The sequence below is a fragment of the Dendrobates tinctorius genome, unplaced genomic scaffold, assembly GCF_039654945.1.
Source record: "Dendrobates tinctorius isolate UK_male_01 unplaced genomic scaffold, ASM3965494v1 ptg000084l, whole genome shotgun sequence".
In the NCBI taxonomy this organism is placed as follows: domain Eukaryota; kingdom Metazoa; phylum Chordata; class Amphibia; order Anura; family Dendrobatidae; genus Dendrobates; species Dendrobates tinctorius.
Window position 1 is genome coordinate 26,221,722 of NW_027361752.1, and position 15,304 is coordinate 26,237,025.

General features: G+C 44.4%; 1 protein-coding gene across 1 annotated transcript in view; it reads right to left on the reverse strand.

Moving 5' to 3' along the window:
* The window catches only part of TMPRSS15 (transmembrane serine protease 15), a 473,521-nt gene that overhangs the window by 277,523 nt on the left and 180,694 nt on the right, over positions 1 to 15,304 (reverse strand). Inside the window, exon 10 of the mRNA XM_073584497.1 lies at positions 4,249 to 4,398. Coding sequence (XP_073440598.1) covers positions 4,249 to 4,398 — 150 coding nt within the window. The remainder of the gene's footprint in view (positions 1 to 4,248; positions 4,399 to 15,304) is intronic.

The following is a 15,304-nucleotide window of genomic DNA, read 5'->3' on the forward strand; positions in this document are numbered from 1 at the left end:
GGAAGAAACTGCCTCTGGAGACCAATTCAGCACATCAGCACCCTTCTTAGTCAAATGAGTCAATGGTTTGGCAATACCAGAAAAATTAGCTATAAATTTACGATAAAAATTAGCAAAACCCAAAAACTTCTGGAGGGCCTTCAAAGAAGTGGGCTGAACCCAATCATAAATGGCCTGTACCTTGGCCGGGTCCATTTCAATAGTTGACGGAGACAAAATAAATCCCAAAAATGAAATCATCGGTACACCAAAAAGGCATTTCGATCCCTTAACATACAGGGAATTCTCCCTCAAAATCCGGAACACAGTCCGAGCATGTTCCACATGAGAGTCCCAATCCCTGGAAAAGATCAAAATATCATCCAGATAGATGATCAAAAATGTATCCACAAAGTCCCGGAAAATATCATTCATGAAGCACTGGAAGACAGAAGGGGCATTAGTGAGCCCAAAAGGCATCACCAGGTACTCAAAATGTCCCTCCGGAGTATTAAACGCCGTCTTCCATTCATCCACATGCTTAATGCGAATGAGATTATACGCCCCCCTGAGGTCAAGCTTGGTAAACCAGCAAGCACCTTTAACTCTGGAGAATAGATCAGAAATCAGGGGTAACGGATACTGATATTTAACAGTAATTTTGTTGAGGGAACGATAGTCAATACAAGGCCTTAATGAACCATCTTTCTTGGCCACGAAAAAAAACCCAGCACCCAAGGGTGAAGAGGATGGTCTAATATGACCCTTCTCCAATGACTCCTTAATATAAGATCGCATAGCCTCGTGCTCGGGTACAGATAAATTGAAAAGTCGACCCTTGGGAAATTTACACCCAGGGCTCAACTCAATTGAACAGTCATAACTCCTATGAGGAGGCAAAGACGCAGACTTATTCTCACTAAATGCATCATAAAAATCAGCCAAATAGTCAGGAACATCATGCGACTGGGGAGAGGTGGAGAAAACAGGAGCGTCACCAAGAGCACACCGACAACCCCAACTCACCACAGACACAGATTTCCAATCCAAAACTGGATTATGGATTTGCTACCAGGGAAATCCCAGAACAATGGTGTCATGCAAATTATGCAACACCAAAAATCTGCAATTTTCTTGATGGTCTGGGGCGACCAGCATTACCACCTGGGTCCAAAACTGAGGTTTATTCTTCGCCAAAGGAATAGCATCAATACCCCTCAAAGGGATAGGCGTCCGCAGAGGTGTCATAGGAAACCAACAACGTTTAGCAAAATCCAAGTCCATCAGGTTCAGAGCCGCTCCCGAATCCACAAAAGCCTTAGCGGAAAATGTGGACAGGGAGCAGATCAGAGTAATTGCCAGAAGAAACTTAGGTTGAACACCACCCACAGCAAATGTGTGTGCAAAACGTTTCTCTCGTTTAGGGCAGACAGAAATCATATGAGAGGCAGCTCCACAGAAAAAACACAGCTCATTATGCCTTCTGAACTCCTGACGTTGCGCCCTAGACAAAACTCTATCACATTGCATAGGTTCAGACATTTGCTCAACAGGTGGCAACATTTCTCGTGGACTTTTACGTTCACGTAAATGCCAATCAACCTGAATGGCTAATGATGACATAGAATCGTCAAGACCAGAGGGAACAGGAAATCCCACCATAGTATCTTTTACGGTTTCTGACAAACCCTTCCGAAAGAGAGCTGCCAAGGCACCATCATTCCAGGTAGTAAGGACCGCCCACTTTCAGAATTTTTGACAGTATAACTCTGCAGAATCCTGACCATGGCTCAATGCCAACAGGGCTTTCTCAGCTTGATCAATAGCATTAGGTTCATCATACAACAACTCCAAGGCTTGAAAAAATGCATCCACATTAGTTAGAATAGGATCATCAGGTGTCAAAGAAAACGCCCAATCCTGGGGATCGCCACGCAGCAAAGAGATGATAATTTTAATCTGCTGCGCAGAGCTCCCCGATGAGTTAGGCTTCAAGGCAAGAAATAATTTACAATTATTCTTAAAATTCAAAAATTTAGACCGATCCCAAAAAAACACATCAGGAGTAGGAATCTTTGGTTCAGCAGCATGTGAATGAGCAAGGTAGGTGGAAATTCCCTGCACTTCAGCAGCCAGCTGCTCCACACGATCAGACAATTGCTTAATCTCCATTAAGAAAATTCCTCCTACGGCCCCAGAGAAAAAGAGGAAGAAATATACATAGAAAAAAAAAATTCTGACACTTTTTTTTTTTTTTACAATTCTTTCCTGCTATTGAGTATTCTAGAATCTGCAGTATGGCTGGTGATTCTGTTATGAATCAGTCAACGGAGGAGGAAAAAACAAAAATACAAGCTAAGTCCAGAAAACCGGAGAGGTTGGTAGCTAGCGGATTGCAGACCCCTGATCCAATTCACAACAGCTAACAGTAGCCATGGGGTGTTCCTACGGTGGTCCTAGACACCTCGCTCACAGCCGGAGAACTAAATAAACCTAAAGAAAGAAAGGGGAAATCTAAACTGCCCCAGAGCAGACCCCAAAGCAATAGACAGCCCCCAACATGTATTGACGGTGAAAACAGATGAAAACACAAACACAGACAGAAAGACAGGCTGAGCAAACAATGGGGCCCTCACTAACTAGATAGGACAGGAAAGAAAAGCAACTGTCTGCAATCACGCAAAAACCCTGCCAAAAATAATGTCCAACACGTCTGATAGAAAAGGCCCTGAAGTCACTAGACTTCAAAATCACTATATCAGCACTCAGGTATATTCTGAAAACAGAGCAAAGAGAGCAACTGATCAGAGACAAAAATGGAGTTCAGCCAGTCCCAACCAGGGCTGGCTGAACACAAGTACTAAGTAAACCAGACAAAATCTCATGGAAAATAGCAGAGCAAAAACTTAGCTTTAGTAGACAGAATTAAACTGGAGGCCAGAGCTCAGAGCAGAGATGATCACCAGCAACCCAGCAGGGCGTCGGCGGCCTTATATCCACTCAGAGATTCCGGATGTCCAATCACACTCCACCTGTTCATATGACAGGTTTTTCCCATCCAAATCAATTTCACTACCTCCTTTCACCAGCAGAGGGAGTTCATCGGACATCAAAGGTGAAGGAGAAAATGAGCTCATAACAACAAAGTAATTGAGATCTATCTGTCTGGAAAGGTTAAAAAGCCATTTTTAAAGCTTTGGAACTCCAGCAAACAAGAGTGAGAGCCATTATCCACAAATAGCAAAAACATGGAACAGTGGTAAACCTTCCCAGGAGTGGCTGGCAGACCAAAATTACCCCAGGAGTGCAGCAAAGACTCTAAGAGGTCACAAAAGACCCCACAACAACATCCAAAGAACTGCAGGCCTCACTTGCCTCATGTAAGGTCAGTGTTTCTGCTTTCAGCATAAGAAAGAGACTGGACAAAAATGGCTGGCATGGCAAAGTTCCAAGATGAAAATCACTGCTGAACAATAAGAACATAAAAGGCTCTTCTCAGTTTTGCCAGAAAACATCTTGATGATCCCCAATATTTTGGGAGAATACTCTGTGGACTTACAAGACAAAAGTTGAACTTTTTGGAAGGTGTATGTCACATTACATCTAGTGTAAAAGTGTCACTGCATTTTAGAAAAGGAACATCATACGAACAGTAAAATAGGGCGGTGGTAGTGTGATGGTCTGGGGCTGTTTTGCTGCTTCAGGACCTGGAAAACTTGCCGGTCCTGAAGGTCAAAATTACTGTAAACAGTTAAACAGGTTTTTCATCGCTGGAGACATTTCCTTGTTTGCATATAAAACTTTTCCCGTACATCTGTGGGGTATAATGGGAACCCTTTAAACATACGAGCTGTAAAGGAGACCAATACAGTTTGTTCTTACTCTTTGAAAATCAGTCTGTAGAAGATTTTATGTAGACGAAAGATTACTGTAAGTCTTGTCCATTATCAGTTATCAAGAGACCTGCCTGCCCAGTAGATGTGGCCATTTGAGTATCTTGGATTTTGAAGCTCCTCTTGATTCAAGTTCATGCATGCACTATTGATCTTGATGGACTATCAGTACTTTTTAAAGGCAATTGTGTAGCTTTTGATGACCACAAGTTTAGCCAAATTGCATTATAACAATTTTCTTGTGATGGTAGCACCTTCTCAAATCTCAGTTGATAACCACAGTTGGCCACAAAGATTTCCCATATGTACTTATAAAGCCATGTGTCCCTTGCAAATTTTTAAATCAGCTTTTGTGTTGCAGATTACTAGTACTTACCAGAATTATTGCCAAACGTGTGGTCATAATCAGGTCCAGACAGTGGTGGATGAGTTGGACCATTGAATCTCTCCCATTCTGCATCATCCATCATATCCTGAATCCAGTAACAGAAACCATCTTCAAAGCTACAGTCAATCTTCTCTTTATCTTCAGATGAAACAACAGATAACATATGTCCAATAAATTATGTACATTTTTAAATTTAACAGATGTAATCTTTAAGGAACATTTCATAATAACCACCTGCAGGCATCACTTCAGTATTCATTGTATATGTTCAACCAGGCTCATTTAGGAAATCATTATCACATGAATCTTAAACTTTGAAAATGTATCACGTACAGTATATAGGGTGATTTATGAGCATCCTAATATAGAGAATATAAAAATAAAAGTATGTTAGTATATGTCATATTGTAAATATATTTTATTGAGGTATTGGAGTTAGTTTATGACAACTGCATAAAATGTTCTTGTATTGGCAAAAAGTCTGCACTATGTAAACCAATAAAGAAAGGAACATGCTGCGATGGAAAACTTTCTGCTTATTCCCTATCTTCCCTATCTATACAATATCATTGCTCTAACACAGAGAAGCAAAGTCTGTTCAAATAAGTGTAGTACGTGTGCCAACTGGGGGTGGTCCCTTTCGGCTGCGGAACAGACGGGAGACAGACGCAGAAATCCGTTAAATCAGGTCCAAACTTTATTGGGTGTCCTCTTGACATCCACAGCAGACACAACAGCTTCTGCTCCCTGACCTGGGTACCTGTCACCTTCCTTCAGCTTCTGTCCGAGAAGACCCCTGGGTTCCTTCACTGTGGCTGCCGTTAGGCCCACAGCCAAAGCGCTTCCCCCGTCCGAGTCTGTTTGCTGCAACACCTACTCACTCTTCGGTGTCCAGCCATCCAGTACCCCAGACCTCCGTTAGTCACTGATATCCTGTCCTGCAGCTCTCCTCTCAGGGCCACCCCCTTCTCCTAGTCACTGTCTCTTTCTCTTCTGTCTTTCCTGAGCTTCTACTTCCTCCATCCTCTCCTGAGCTCTTTCCGCTTCTCTCTTCCTCCTGGGTGTCTGCCCTTCCCCTGGGACTCTCCTTCCTTATATCTCCTCTTTCTGGAAATCCCCTTCTCAGTCCTGTAACTCCGCCCACCATGACTATGCGGTTTCTCTAGCCTAAGGCTGCTGTTAAGTCCTTTTCTCTCTACTCTTTGTCTCCATCTTGTGGCCAAAACCCGGTACTACACTGTCTTTTCCCAATTCTAGCTGTTGTCCCTCACATACACATGCAAGTTAAAATAAAGCATTGTGTACATCATCCTATTTACTTTTCCCTCTTCATCAGACAGGTCCATAGGTCAGTCCACCCCCTACATAAGTAACATACTCTTATCTTGCAATGACAGTTTGAGTCAAGGTCAGTTGATGACTAAATATAAAAGAACTGAAGAAGAAAGTAGCATGGACCCCTGCAGGCATAGAAGACAAATTACCTATGCCGGCTGAAAGCAAGCTCCTCAGACCTTACGCTTAAGACTTGTGATCAATCATCACAAATCTAAATGTTAAAGTGAACCTGTCAAAAACTTGGACCGTCTCCTCCAAACTTTGCATATGATTGTGGAGCCCTTTGAAATATTGTAAGATAAGCCAGAAGATCCTTTTATGACTCAAATTATGGTTCCAGCAGGAACATTATGAAGTTGTGTCCGGAAGTGTAGAGGAGCATGAGCTCTTCTAGCTTCTCAGTCTCACATTATATTTCCAATCTAGCAGCATCTTTTCTGGCTGATTCACAGGCCATTTATTTCTGGATTAGCTTATCAATCAGTCAAGGAAAGATGCTGTTAAGCTGCTAGGTAGGAAACACAATGTGAGGCTGAAAAGCAAGAAGTGGATCATCACACCCTAATGCACTTCCAGACACAACTTCAAACTGCAATTTCTCACATCCGGAGAAGCAGTTTGGGGTCATATATGGATTGACTATCTTATTTTGTAAAGGGCTCCACAGTCGTATAAATGATTTGGTTTTCCTCCTGCCTTTCTGACCGCTCCTTCACTGTATAATTTGCTCACTCATCTTCCTCTCCTCTATCCCTTAATATCTCGGTTCCTCAAGGACCAGTCCAAGGTCCCCTCCTCTTCTCTTTGTACACTGCCCCTATTGGGCAAATAATCAGAATATTTGGTTTCCAGCATCATCTCTATGCTGATGACACTCACTTCTCCTCACACCACCCCCGGCTTATATCAGGCATTCTCTGTTTACTGTGTCTATCATCATATCCTCCATCTATCTTGAACTGAATCTCTCCAAGACTTCTGTCATGTTGGAACAGTTTTCTGGAATGCACTATCATTGACAATCTAATTGATACCTGGAATTCGCATTTTTAAGTGTGCTCTAAAAACTTTTCTCTTTAGACAGGCCTATCACCTTTAGGCAAGGCTTTCTAAATTTTTCTCAGAATCTGGTCCTATCTATTCATCTGTCTCCACATCCTCCATGCACCCAATAGCACTTGGTAACTGTACTGACTGATACTGTAACTGTGCTGAAAAAATCCTGGCTGATGATGGATCATTCAGCTTTTTTGAAATATCCTATGTATTAAAATGATGGCTGGCCCATACATGAGAAGCACGACCTACCTATTGTGTCCCCTACTGCATTTTCTTATAGATTCTAGCTTGTGAGCAGGATGTAACTGTACTGCAGGATGTAACAGGATGTAACTCCTCCTGTAACTGTTGAATTATGTGTTACTCGATAATGTCTTTATTGTCTGTACATGTCCTCGCTTAGTTATAAAGTTCTGCGGAATATGTTGATGCCATAGAAAAACTATTATTGTTATTTAGTGGAGTTAAAGTTTACACCTATCACTCTATTTGGACATTGCGTAGCACTTTTATTCAATTATATATGTACTGTAACTGTCATTTGATCAAGGATAGAAATCAGCCAACCTAATATTAAAAGTTTGGGGTTTGTATTGGACAATTAGTGTCTGGTGCTAAATGTGGAAAACACAGACTTCTCCTGGAAATCTGTTGCAATGTTCGGCGTTGCAGGGGAAGGTCTTTGCCGAGAGATAGTGAAAGGTGGGTGGAGAAAATTTTCCGGCTCCAAAGTTTGGTTTCTCATTGTTTTCAATAGTGTTCGAGTTCTATGTCAAATTTGGGTGCAGTTGTGATATCTAAAACGATGGAGTCCTTACATTTTAAAGTATTGTTTACTTATTTTGAATATTTGAGTTTCTCCTAAAATGTACAACAAATTGGTGAAAGTCCAGGCACTGAAATACTCTGCAGAATGTAGTCCAACTAAGCATCTGCATGAGCGTATGCCTAAGGCTAGGTTCATATTAGTGTACCGGGGCTCTGCGGAGGGCTGCGTATGTCCCCCCTGAAGCTCCGCCCACTTCTACACCTCTTTAACCTAGTTTTAACATTGGGTACGCAGGACATGCAGATGTATGCGGATGTAAGTGGATGTGTTGTTTTGATGTGCCTGCCAACTGCATCAGCAAGTTGCACTTTGTGGCGGGAGTGTCAAAATGACACATCCGCATACATCTGCATGTCCTGCATACCCAATGTTAAAGATAGGTACGCAGGACGCATGCAGACGTAGGCGGACCTAAACAGAAGAAATGCGGAAGCAAAGATTATTAGCAATACATATCCGGTCCTTGGTCGCCCAGCTAAGTCACTGGTAAGTTTCACTATTTTGCCTGTAGCCATGGTATTGGCTTTTGTATAGCTTTTTTCAGGAGACTTCATTTCTCAACTTGCCTTGTGACTTACATTGCTTCCATATTGATCACTTGATATAAAATATATATATATTGTGGTGTAGTAACCACTGTGTCCGCTAGGGGGCGCTGTGTGGAGGTCCCAGGAGAAGGGATGAATGGCAGAGTGTTGAGTGGCTGTTATGTATCTCAAAGTGAGTGGCTTTGAGATGGAGACTTATGTATGTGTGTGGTCAGCAAGGACATTGCTGATATGCTGCGTTAATATGTGAGGGAGAAGTCTCCAGGTAACTAGAGAGTTGGGGGGTCTGGTTACCTACAAACTCACCCAGGGGGTGTGTTTAAAGCACGGTCGTAAAGAGTGTGAAAATGCCTGAAGGACATGTGATGAGGTCAGAGTCATGTGTCCCAGTAGTTGTGGCTACGAACGATATAATGTGGCCAGGGTAAGTCACAAGTGGTGAATGCAGGGACCTGGTTGGTCCAGAGCGGAAGGTCCCGTGAGGAGCGTTGTCTCCTGGCTAGGAGGAGAGAGTGGATGTCTACAGTGTGGAGCAACAGCCATGAGAGAACCCTGACATGGGTGAGATAATTATGAGGCTGAAGAGCCTGTGTATGCTGTCAGAGGGAAACTCTGTAATGGACGCTATGCTGGTGAAATGAACTGTCTGGTGCTGTGATGGTTTATGCTGCATAATAAACCGCATGGACTGCTATGTTTTGTTGGAAAACCTGTGCCGGATGTGATTTGTTCGCTGCCTAGCGAGAATCCCCTAACTAAATGACAGCGCTACCTCACATTTGGTGGAGAAAGCTATGGGCATTGTTGCAGCCTTGTTGCTGAGAGCAACGGAAGAGGACGGCAAAGTTTCAGTTGCTAAGGGCAACGGTTTCCAAAGGCGTATGTTGCAGTGCTGGCAACGCTGAGCCAGGAAGGCTGACGGTCGGGGAAGCCACTGCCCGGCTGTGGTTCTGGAACTGTGGGGCGTCTGTTGTGAGTTCATTTTACCCTTCACTACTGAGGCCCGAAGAACTCCCTCTTCTGGTAAAGAAAGGTAGTGAGCCTGATTATCAAACACCTGAGCCTAATGATGATGACTGGCTGAGTGGAGTTACTGACTGGATATAAGGCTGCCAACGCCCTTCTGCCCTGCGGGTGATTTCTCTGTGGGATCCTTGGAGACCAGTCTGAATTCCTGCTCTTCTAAAGCTAAGTTTTCTGCTCGGCTTTTTGCATTTGTGCTTTGACTTTGTTTTGCTTTGTTTTTCTGGATTTCTGCCATTCCCTGCTGGGGTGAGCTGAATTCCTTTAGCTCTGTCTTCTGAAAATACCTGAGTGCTGATTTAGTTTTTGAAGCCTAGCTGCTTCAGGGTCTTTTTCCATATCAACTTGTTGGCTCATGTTTTTGATAGGGTTTTGGCAGATTGCAGACAGCAACCTTCCTTTCCTTTCTGTTTAATTAGCTTGGGCCCCATCGTTTGCTCAGCCTATCTTTCTATCTGTGTGAGTGTTTTTTCATCTTGCTTCACCGTCATTATATGTTGGGGGCTGTCTTTTACTTTGGGGTCTGCTCTGGGGCAGTTTAGATTTCCTTTTCTGTCTTTAGGCTATTTAGCTCTCCGGCTGTGATCGAGGGGTCTAGGGCACCATAGGAACCCCCAACGGCTACTGCTAGTTGTGTTGATAGGTTCAGGGGTCTGCAATCTGATAGTTACCAACTTCTCTGGTTTTCTGGACGTAGCTTCTATTTTTGTGTCTGCCTCCTACGGTGACTCAATCATAACAGAACCACCCGCCATACCGCAGATCCTAGGGTACTCAATAGCAGGAAAGAATTGTAAAAAAAAAAAAAAAAAAAAAAAAGTGTATATTTTTTCCTCTATATCTCTGAGGCCGTAGGGGGAATTTTTTTTTCTCTCAATGGAGATAAAGCAATTGTCTGATCGTGTGGAGCAGCTCGCTGCGGAAGTGCGGGGAATTTCCGCATACCTTGCTCATTCACATGCTGCTGAACCAAAGATTCGTACACCTGATGTATTTTTTGGGGATCGGTCTAAATTTTGGAATTTCAAAAATAATTGTAAATTATTTTTTGCCTTGAAGCCTAACTCGTCAGGGAGCTCTGCGCAGCAGGTTAAAATTGTCATCTCTTTGCTCCGTGGCGATCCCCAGGATTGGGCGTTTTCTTTGAAACCAGATGATCCTATTCTGACTAATGTGAACGCATTTTTTCTAGCCTTGGGGTTGTTGTATGACGAACCTAATGCCATTGATCAGGCTGAAAAGACCCTGCTGGCATTGAACCAGGGTCGAGATTCTGCAGAATTGTACTGTCAAAAATTCCGAAAATGGGCAGTACTTACTACCTGGAATGATAATGCCTTGGCTGCTCTCTTTCGGAAGGGGTTGTCAGAAGCCGTAAAAGATACTATGGTGGGATTTCCTGTTCCCTCTGGTCTTGACGATTCTATGTCATTAGCTATTCAGTTTAATCGGCGTTTGCGCGAACGCAAAACTGCACGAGAGGTGTTGCCACCTGTTGAACAAATGTCTAAACCTATGCAATGTGATAGAGTTTTGTCCAGAGAGCAGCGTCAGGAGTTCAGAAGGCTTAATAAGTTGTGTTTTTTCTGTGGAGACGCCTCGCATATTATTTCTGTCTGTCCTAAACGAGAGAAACGCTTTTCACACACGTTTTCTGTTGGTGGTGTTCAACCTAAGTTTCTTCTGGCTATTACTCTGATCTGCTCCCTGTCCACATTTTCCGCCAAGGCTTTTGTGGATTCGGGAGCAGCCCTAAACCTAATGGACTTGGATTTTGCTAAACGTTGTGGATTTCCGATGACACCTCTGCAGACGCCTATCCCTTTGAGGGGGATTGATGCTACTCCTTTGGCTAAAAATAAACCTCAGTTTTGGACCCAGGTGGTAATGCGGGTCGCCCCAGACCATCAAGAAAATTGCAGATTTTTGGTGTTGCATAATCTGCATGATACTATTGTTCTGGGGTTTCCCTGGTTACAAATTCATAATCCAGTTTTGGATTGGAAATCTGTGTCTGTGGTGAGTTGGGGTTGTCGGTGTGCTTTTAGTGAGGCGTTTTCCACCTCTCCTCAGTCACATGATGTTCCTGATTATTTGGCGGACTTTTATGATGTATTTAGTGAGAATGAGTCTGCGTCTCTGCCTCCTCATAGGAGTTATGACTGTGCAATTGAACTGAGCCCGGGGTGTAAATTTCCCAAGGGTCGGCTCTTCAATTTATCTGTACCCGAGCACGAGGCTATGCGATCCTATATTAAGGAGGCATTGGAGAAGGGTCATATTAGACCATCCTCGTCACCCTTAGGTACCGGGGTTTTTTTTGTAGCCAAAAAGGATGGATCATTAAGACCTTGTATTGATTATCGTGCCCTCAACAAAATTACTGTTAAATATCAGTATCCGTTACCCCTGATTTCTGATCTATTCTCCAGAGTTAAAGGTGCTTGCTGGTTTACCAAGCTTGACCTCAGGGGGGCATATAATCTTATTCGCATTAAGCATGGGGATGAATGGAAGACGGCGTTTAATACTCCGGAGGGACATTTTGAGTACCTGGTGATGCCTTTTGGGCTCACTAATGCCCCTTCTGTCTTCCAGTGCTTCATGAACGATATTTTCCGAGATTTTGTCGATAAATTTTTGATTATCTATCTGGATGATATTTTGATCTTCTCCAAGGATTGGGATTCTCATGTGGAACATATTCGGACTGTGTTCCGGATCTTGAGGGAGAATTCCCTGTATTGTCAAAGGATCTAAATGCCTTTTTGGAGTACAGAGGATTTCTTTTTTGGGATTTATTTTGTCCCCGTCAACTATTGAAATGGACCCGGCCAAGGTACAGGCCATTTACGATTGGGTTCAGCCCACTTCTTTGAAGGCCCTCCAGAAGTTTTTGGGTTTTGCTTTTTTATCGGAAATTTATAGCAAAATTTTCTAGTATTGCCAAGCCTTTGACTGATTTGACTAAGAAGGGTGCTGATGTGTTAAATTGGTCTCCGGAGGCTGTTTCTTCCTTTCAGGAGCTGAAGCGAAGATTCATCTCCGCCCCGGTTTTGCGGCAACCTGATGTCTCACTTCCGTTCCAGGTAGAACCCTAGACAGGCTAGGAGGGCCTTGTTTTTTACACTTTTTGATTTTGTGGTTTCTTTTCTTCCTGGAACTAAGAATGTCAAGGCAGATGCCCTCTCTAGGAGCTTCTTTGCTGATTCTCCTGTGTTGACCAAGCCTGCTACCATCTTAGGCGAAGGGGTAGTTCTTTCTGCCATCTCGCCAGATTTGAGACGTGCTCTGGAAGAGTTCCAGGAGGACAAACCTGAGCGTTGTCCCAGTGGAAAGTTGTATGTTCCTGACCAGTGGAAGAAGAGAGTGATGTCTGAAGTTCATTGCTCTGCTTTGGCTGGTCATCCAGGTATTTTTGGTACTAGAGATCTGGTGAGTCAGTCTTTTTGGTGGCCCTCCTTGTCTCGTGATGTCAGGAATTTTGCGCAGTCCTGTGGGACGTGCTCCCGGTCTAAATTGTGTTCTCGCTCTAGTGGGTTGTTGATGCCTTTGCCTGTCCCCAAGAGGCCATGGACCCATATTTCAATGGATTTCATCTCTGATATGCCTGTCTCTCAAAGGATGACTGTTATTTGGGTGATTTGTGATAGGTTCTCTAAGATGGTTCATCTTGTACCACTCCCTAAGTTGCCGTCTTCCTCTGAGTTGGTGCCCCTGTTTTTGCAACAGGTGGTTCGCTTGCACGGGATTCCTGAGAACATTGTATCTGACAGAGGAGTTCAGTTTGTGTCTAGATTTTGGAGAACTTTCTGTTCCAAGCTGGGAATTCAGTTGTCCTTCTCCTCTGCTTTTCACCCTCAGACCAATGGGCAGACAGAGAGAACAAACCAGACCTTGGAGTCGTATTTGAGATGTTTTATTTCCGCTGATCAGGATGATTGGGTTTCATTTTTGCCCTTGGCCGAATTTGCTTTAAATAATAGAGCTAGTTCTGCCACTTTGATGTCACCTTTTTTTTGTAACTTTGGGTTTCATCTTCGATTTTCTTCAGGGCAGGTGGAGCCCTCTGCCTGCCCAGGTGTTGACACTGTGGTGGAGAGAATGCACCAGATCTGGGACCAAGTGGTGGAAAAGTTATCTCTCTCCCAGGAAAAGGCCCAGCGGTTTTCCAACCGACATAGGACCATTGGTCCCCAGTTTAAGGTTGGTGATATGGTGTGGTTATCATCAAAAAATATTGCTATGAAGGTGGCTTCTCCTAAGTTTAAGCCTAGATTTATTGGACCTTACAAGATTTTGGAGATTATTAATCCGGTCTCTTTTCGTTTGGCTCTTCCTGTCACATTTAAAATCCATAATGTGTTCCATAAATCTTTGTTGAAAAGGTTTGTTGAACCTGTTGTTCCGGGGGTGGCACCTCCAGACCCTGTATTGGTTGAAGGTAACATGGAATATGAGGTAGAGAAAGTACTGGATTCCCGTCTGGCTAGACGGAGACTCCAGTATTTGGTTAAGTGGAAGGGTTATGGTCAGGAGGATAATTCCTGGGTCTCTGCCTCTGATATTCATGCCAAAAGATTGGTGCGTGCCTTTCATCGGGCTCACCCTGATCGCCCTGGTGGCGTGGTTGAGGGTTCGGTGACCCCTCCTCAAGGGGGAGGTACTGTTGTGAGTTCATTTTCCCCTTCACTACTGAGGCCCGAGGAACTCCCTCTTCTGGTAAAGAAAGGTAGTGAGCCTGATTATCAAACACCTGAGCCTAATGATGATGACTGGCTGAGTGGAGTTGCTGACTGGATATAAGGCTGCCAACGACCTTTTGCCCTGCGGGTGATTTCTCTGTGGGATCCTTGGAGACCAGTCTGAATTCCTGCTCTTCTAAAGCTAAGTTTTCTGCTCGGCTTTTTGCATTTGTGCTTTGACTTTGTTTTGCTTTGTTTTTCTGGATTTCTGCCATTCCCTGCTGGGGTGAGCTGAATTCCTTTAGCTCTGTCTTCTGAAAATACCTGAGTGCTGATTTAGTTTTTGAAGCCTAGCTGCTTCAGGGTCTTTTTCCATATCAACTTGTTGGCTTATGTTTTTTATAGGGTTTTGGCAGATTGCAGACAGCAACCTTCCTTTCCTGTTCTGTTTAGTTAGCTTGGGCCCCATCATTTGCTCAGCCTATCTTTCTATCTGTGTGAGTGTTTTTTCATCTTGCTTCACCGTCATTATATGTTGGGGGCTGTCTTTTACTTTGGGTTCTGCTCTGGGGCAGTTTAGATTTCCTTTTCTGTCTTTAGGCTATTTAGCTCTCCGGCTGTGATCGAGGGGTCTAGGGCACCGTAGGAACCCCCCACGGCTACTGCTAGTTGTGTTGATAGGTTCAGGGGTCTGCAATCTGATAGTTACCAACTTCTCTGGTTTTCTGGACGTAGATTCTATTTTTGTGTCTGCCTCCTACGGTGACTCAATCATAACAGGCGTCCTAGTGAGTAAGGCACTGTCCGGATGGGTGAGCCCAGTGCGGCCATTTCCCCAGGAGAAAGAGACTGGTGTTTGCTAGGATACCTCTGCGGTAGAGGGGTCCGAGAACCTGCGCGGCCAGCAGGTGACGGTCGTGAAAACCGTGTTGTACTGACTGGGGTTAGTTAGAAAGAGACTGTGGATTGCTGTAGGGTGCCTTTGCGGATAAGAGGTAACCGAGGACCTGTGTGGCCGACACAGGTAACGGACAGGTGTTCGTGTGGTACTGACCTGGGTCAGTGGGAAAGAATGTGTTCCTGGAGGGTTCAGTGAGCAAGGTCCTGGAGGGTCAGTGTTGGGAGGATCCCTGGAGCATGTGGTGTGACCTTGGGCCTGGTGAGGCGTGAGTGTTTTGGCAGTCTCAGTTGGAGACGAATGTCCTGAATAGCACCCGCTGAGCCCTGGACCTGGTGAGGCCGGTGTGTTGGGAAACCCTGGGAGGAGGGTCGGCTCCCTGAATAGCACCCGGTGCGCACTGTGTGTTGGACGGTCTCAGACGGAGACGATACGTCCTGAATAGCACACAAACAGGACACGTGAGTTTTTGTGTGGTGTGTTTTTTTTTTCTTCTTTTCTCAACTCAGCCTGCGGTGGCTCAGTGGGAGTCAAGAAGGTGACAAAAGGCTTCCGGTAACTTGGCGGGGTTATGAAGGTGACAAGCGGCTTCTGGCAACTCGGCAGGGTTACGAAGGTGACAAGGGACTTCCGGTGGATCGGCGGGTCCACGAAGACGGCGCAG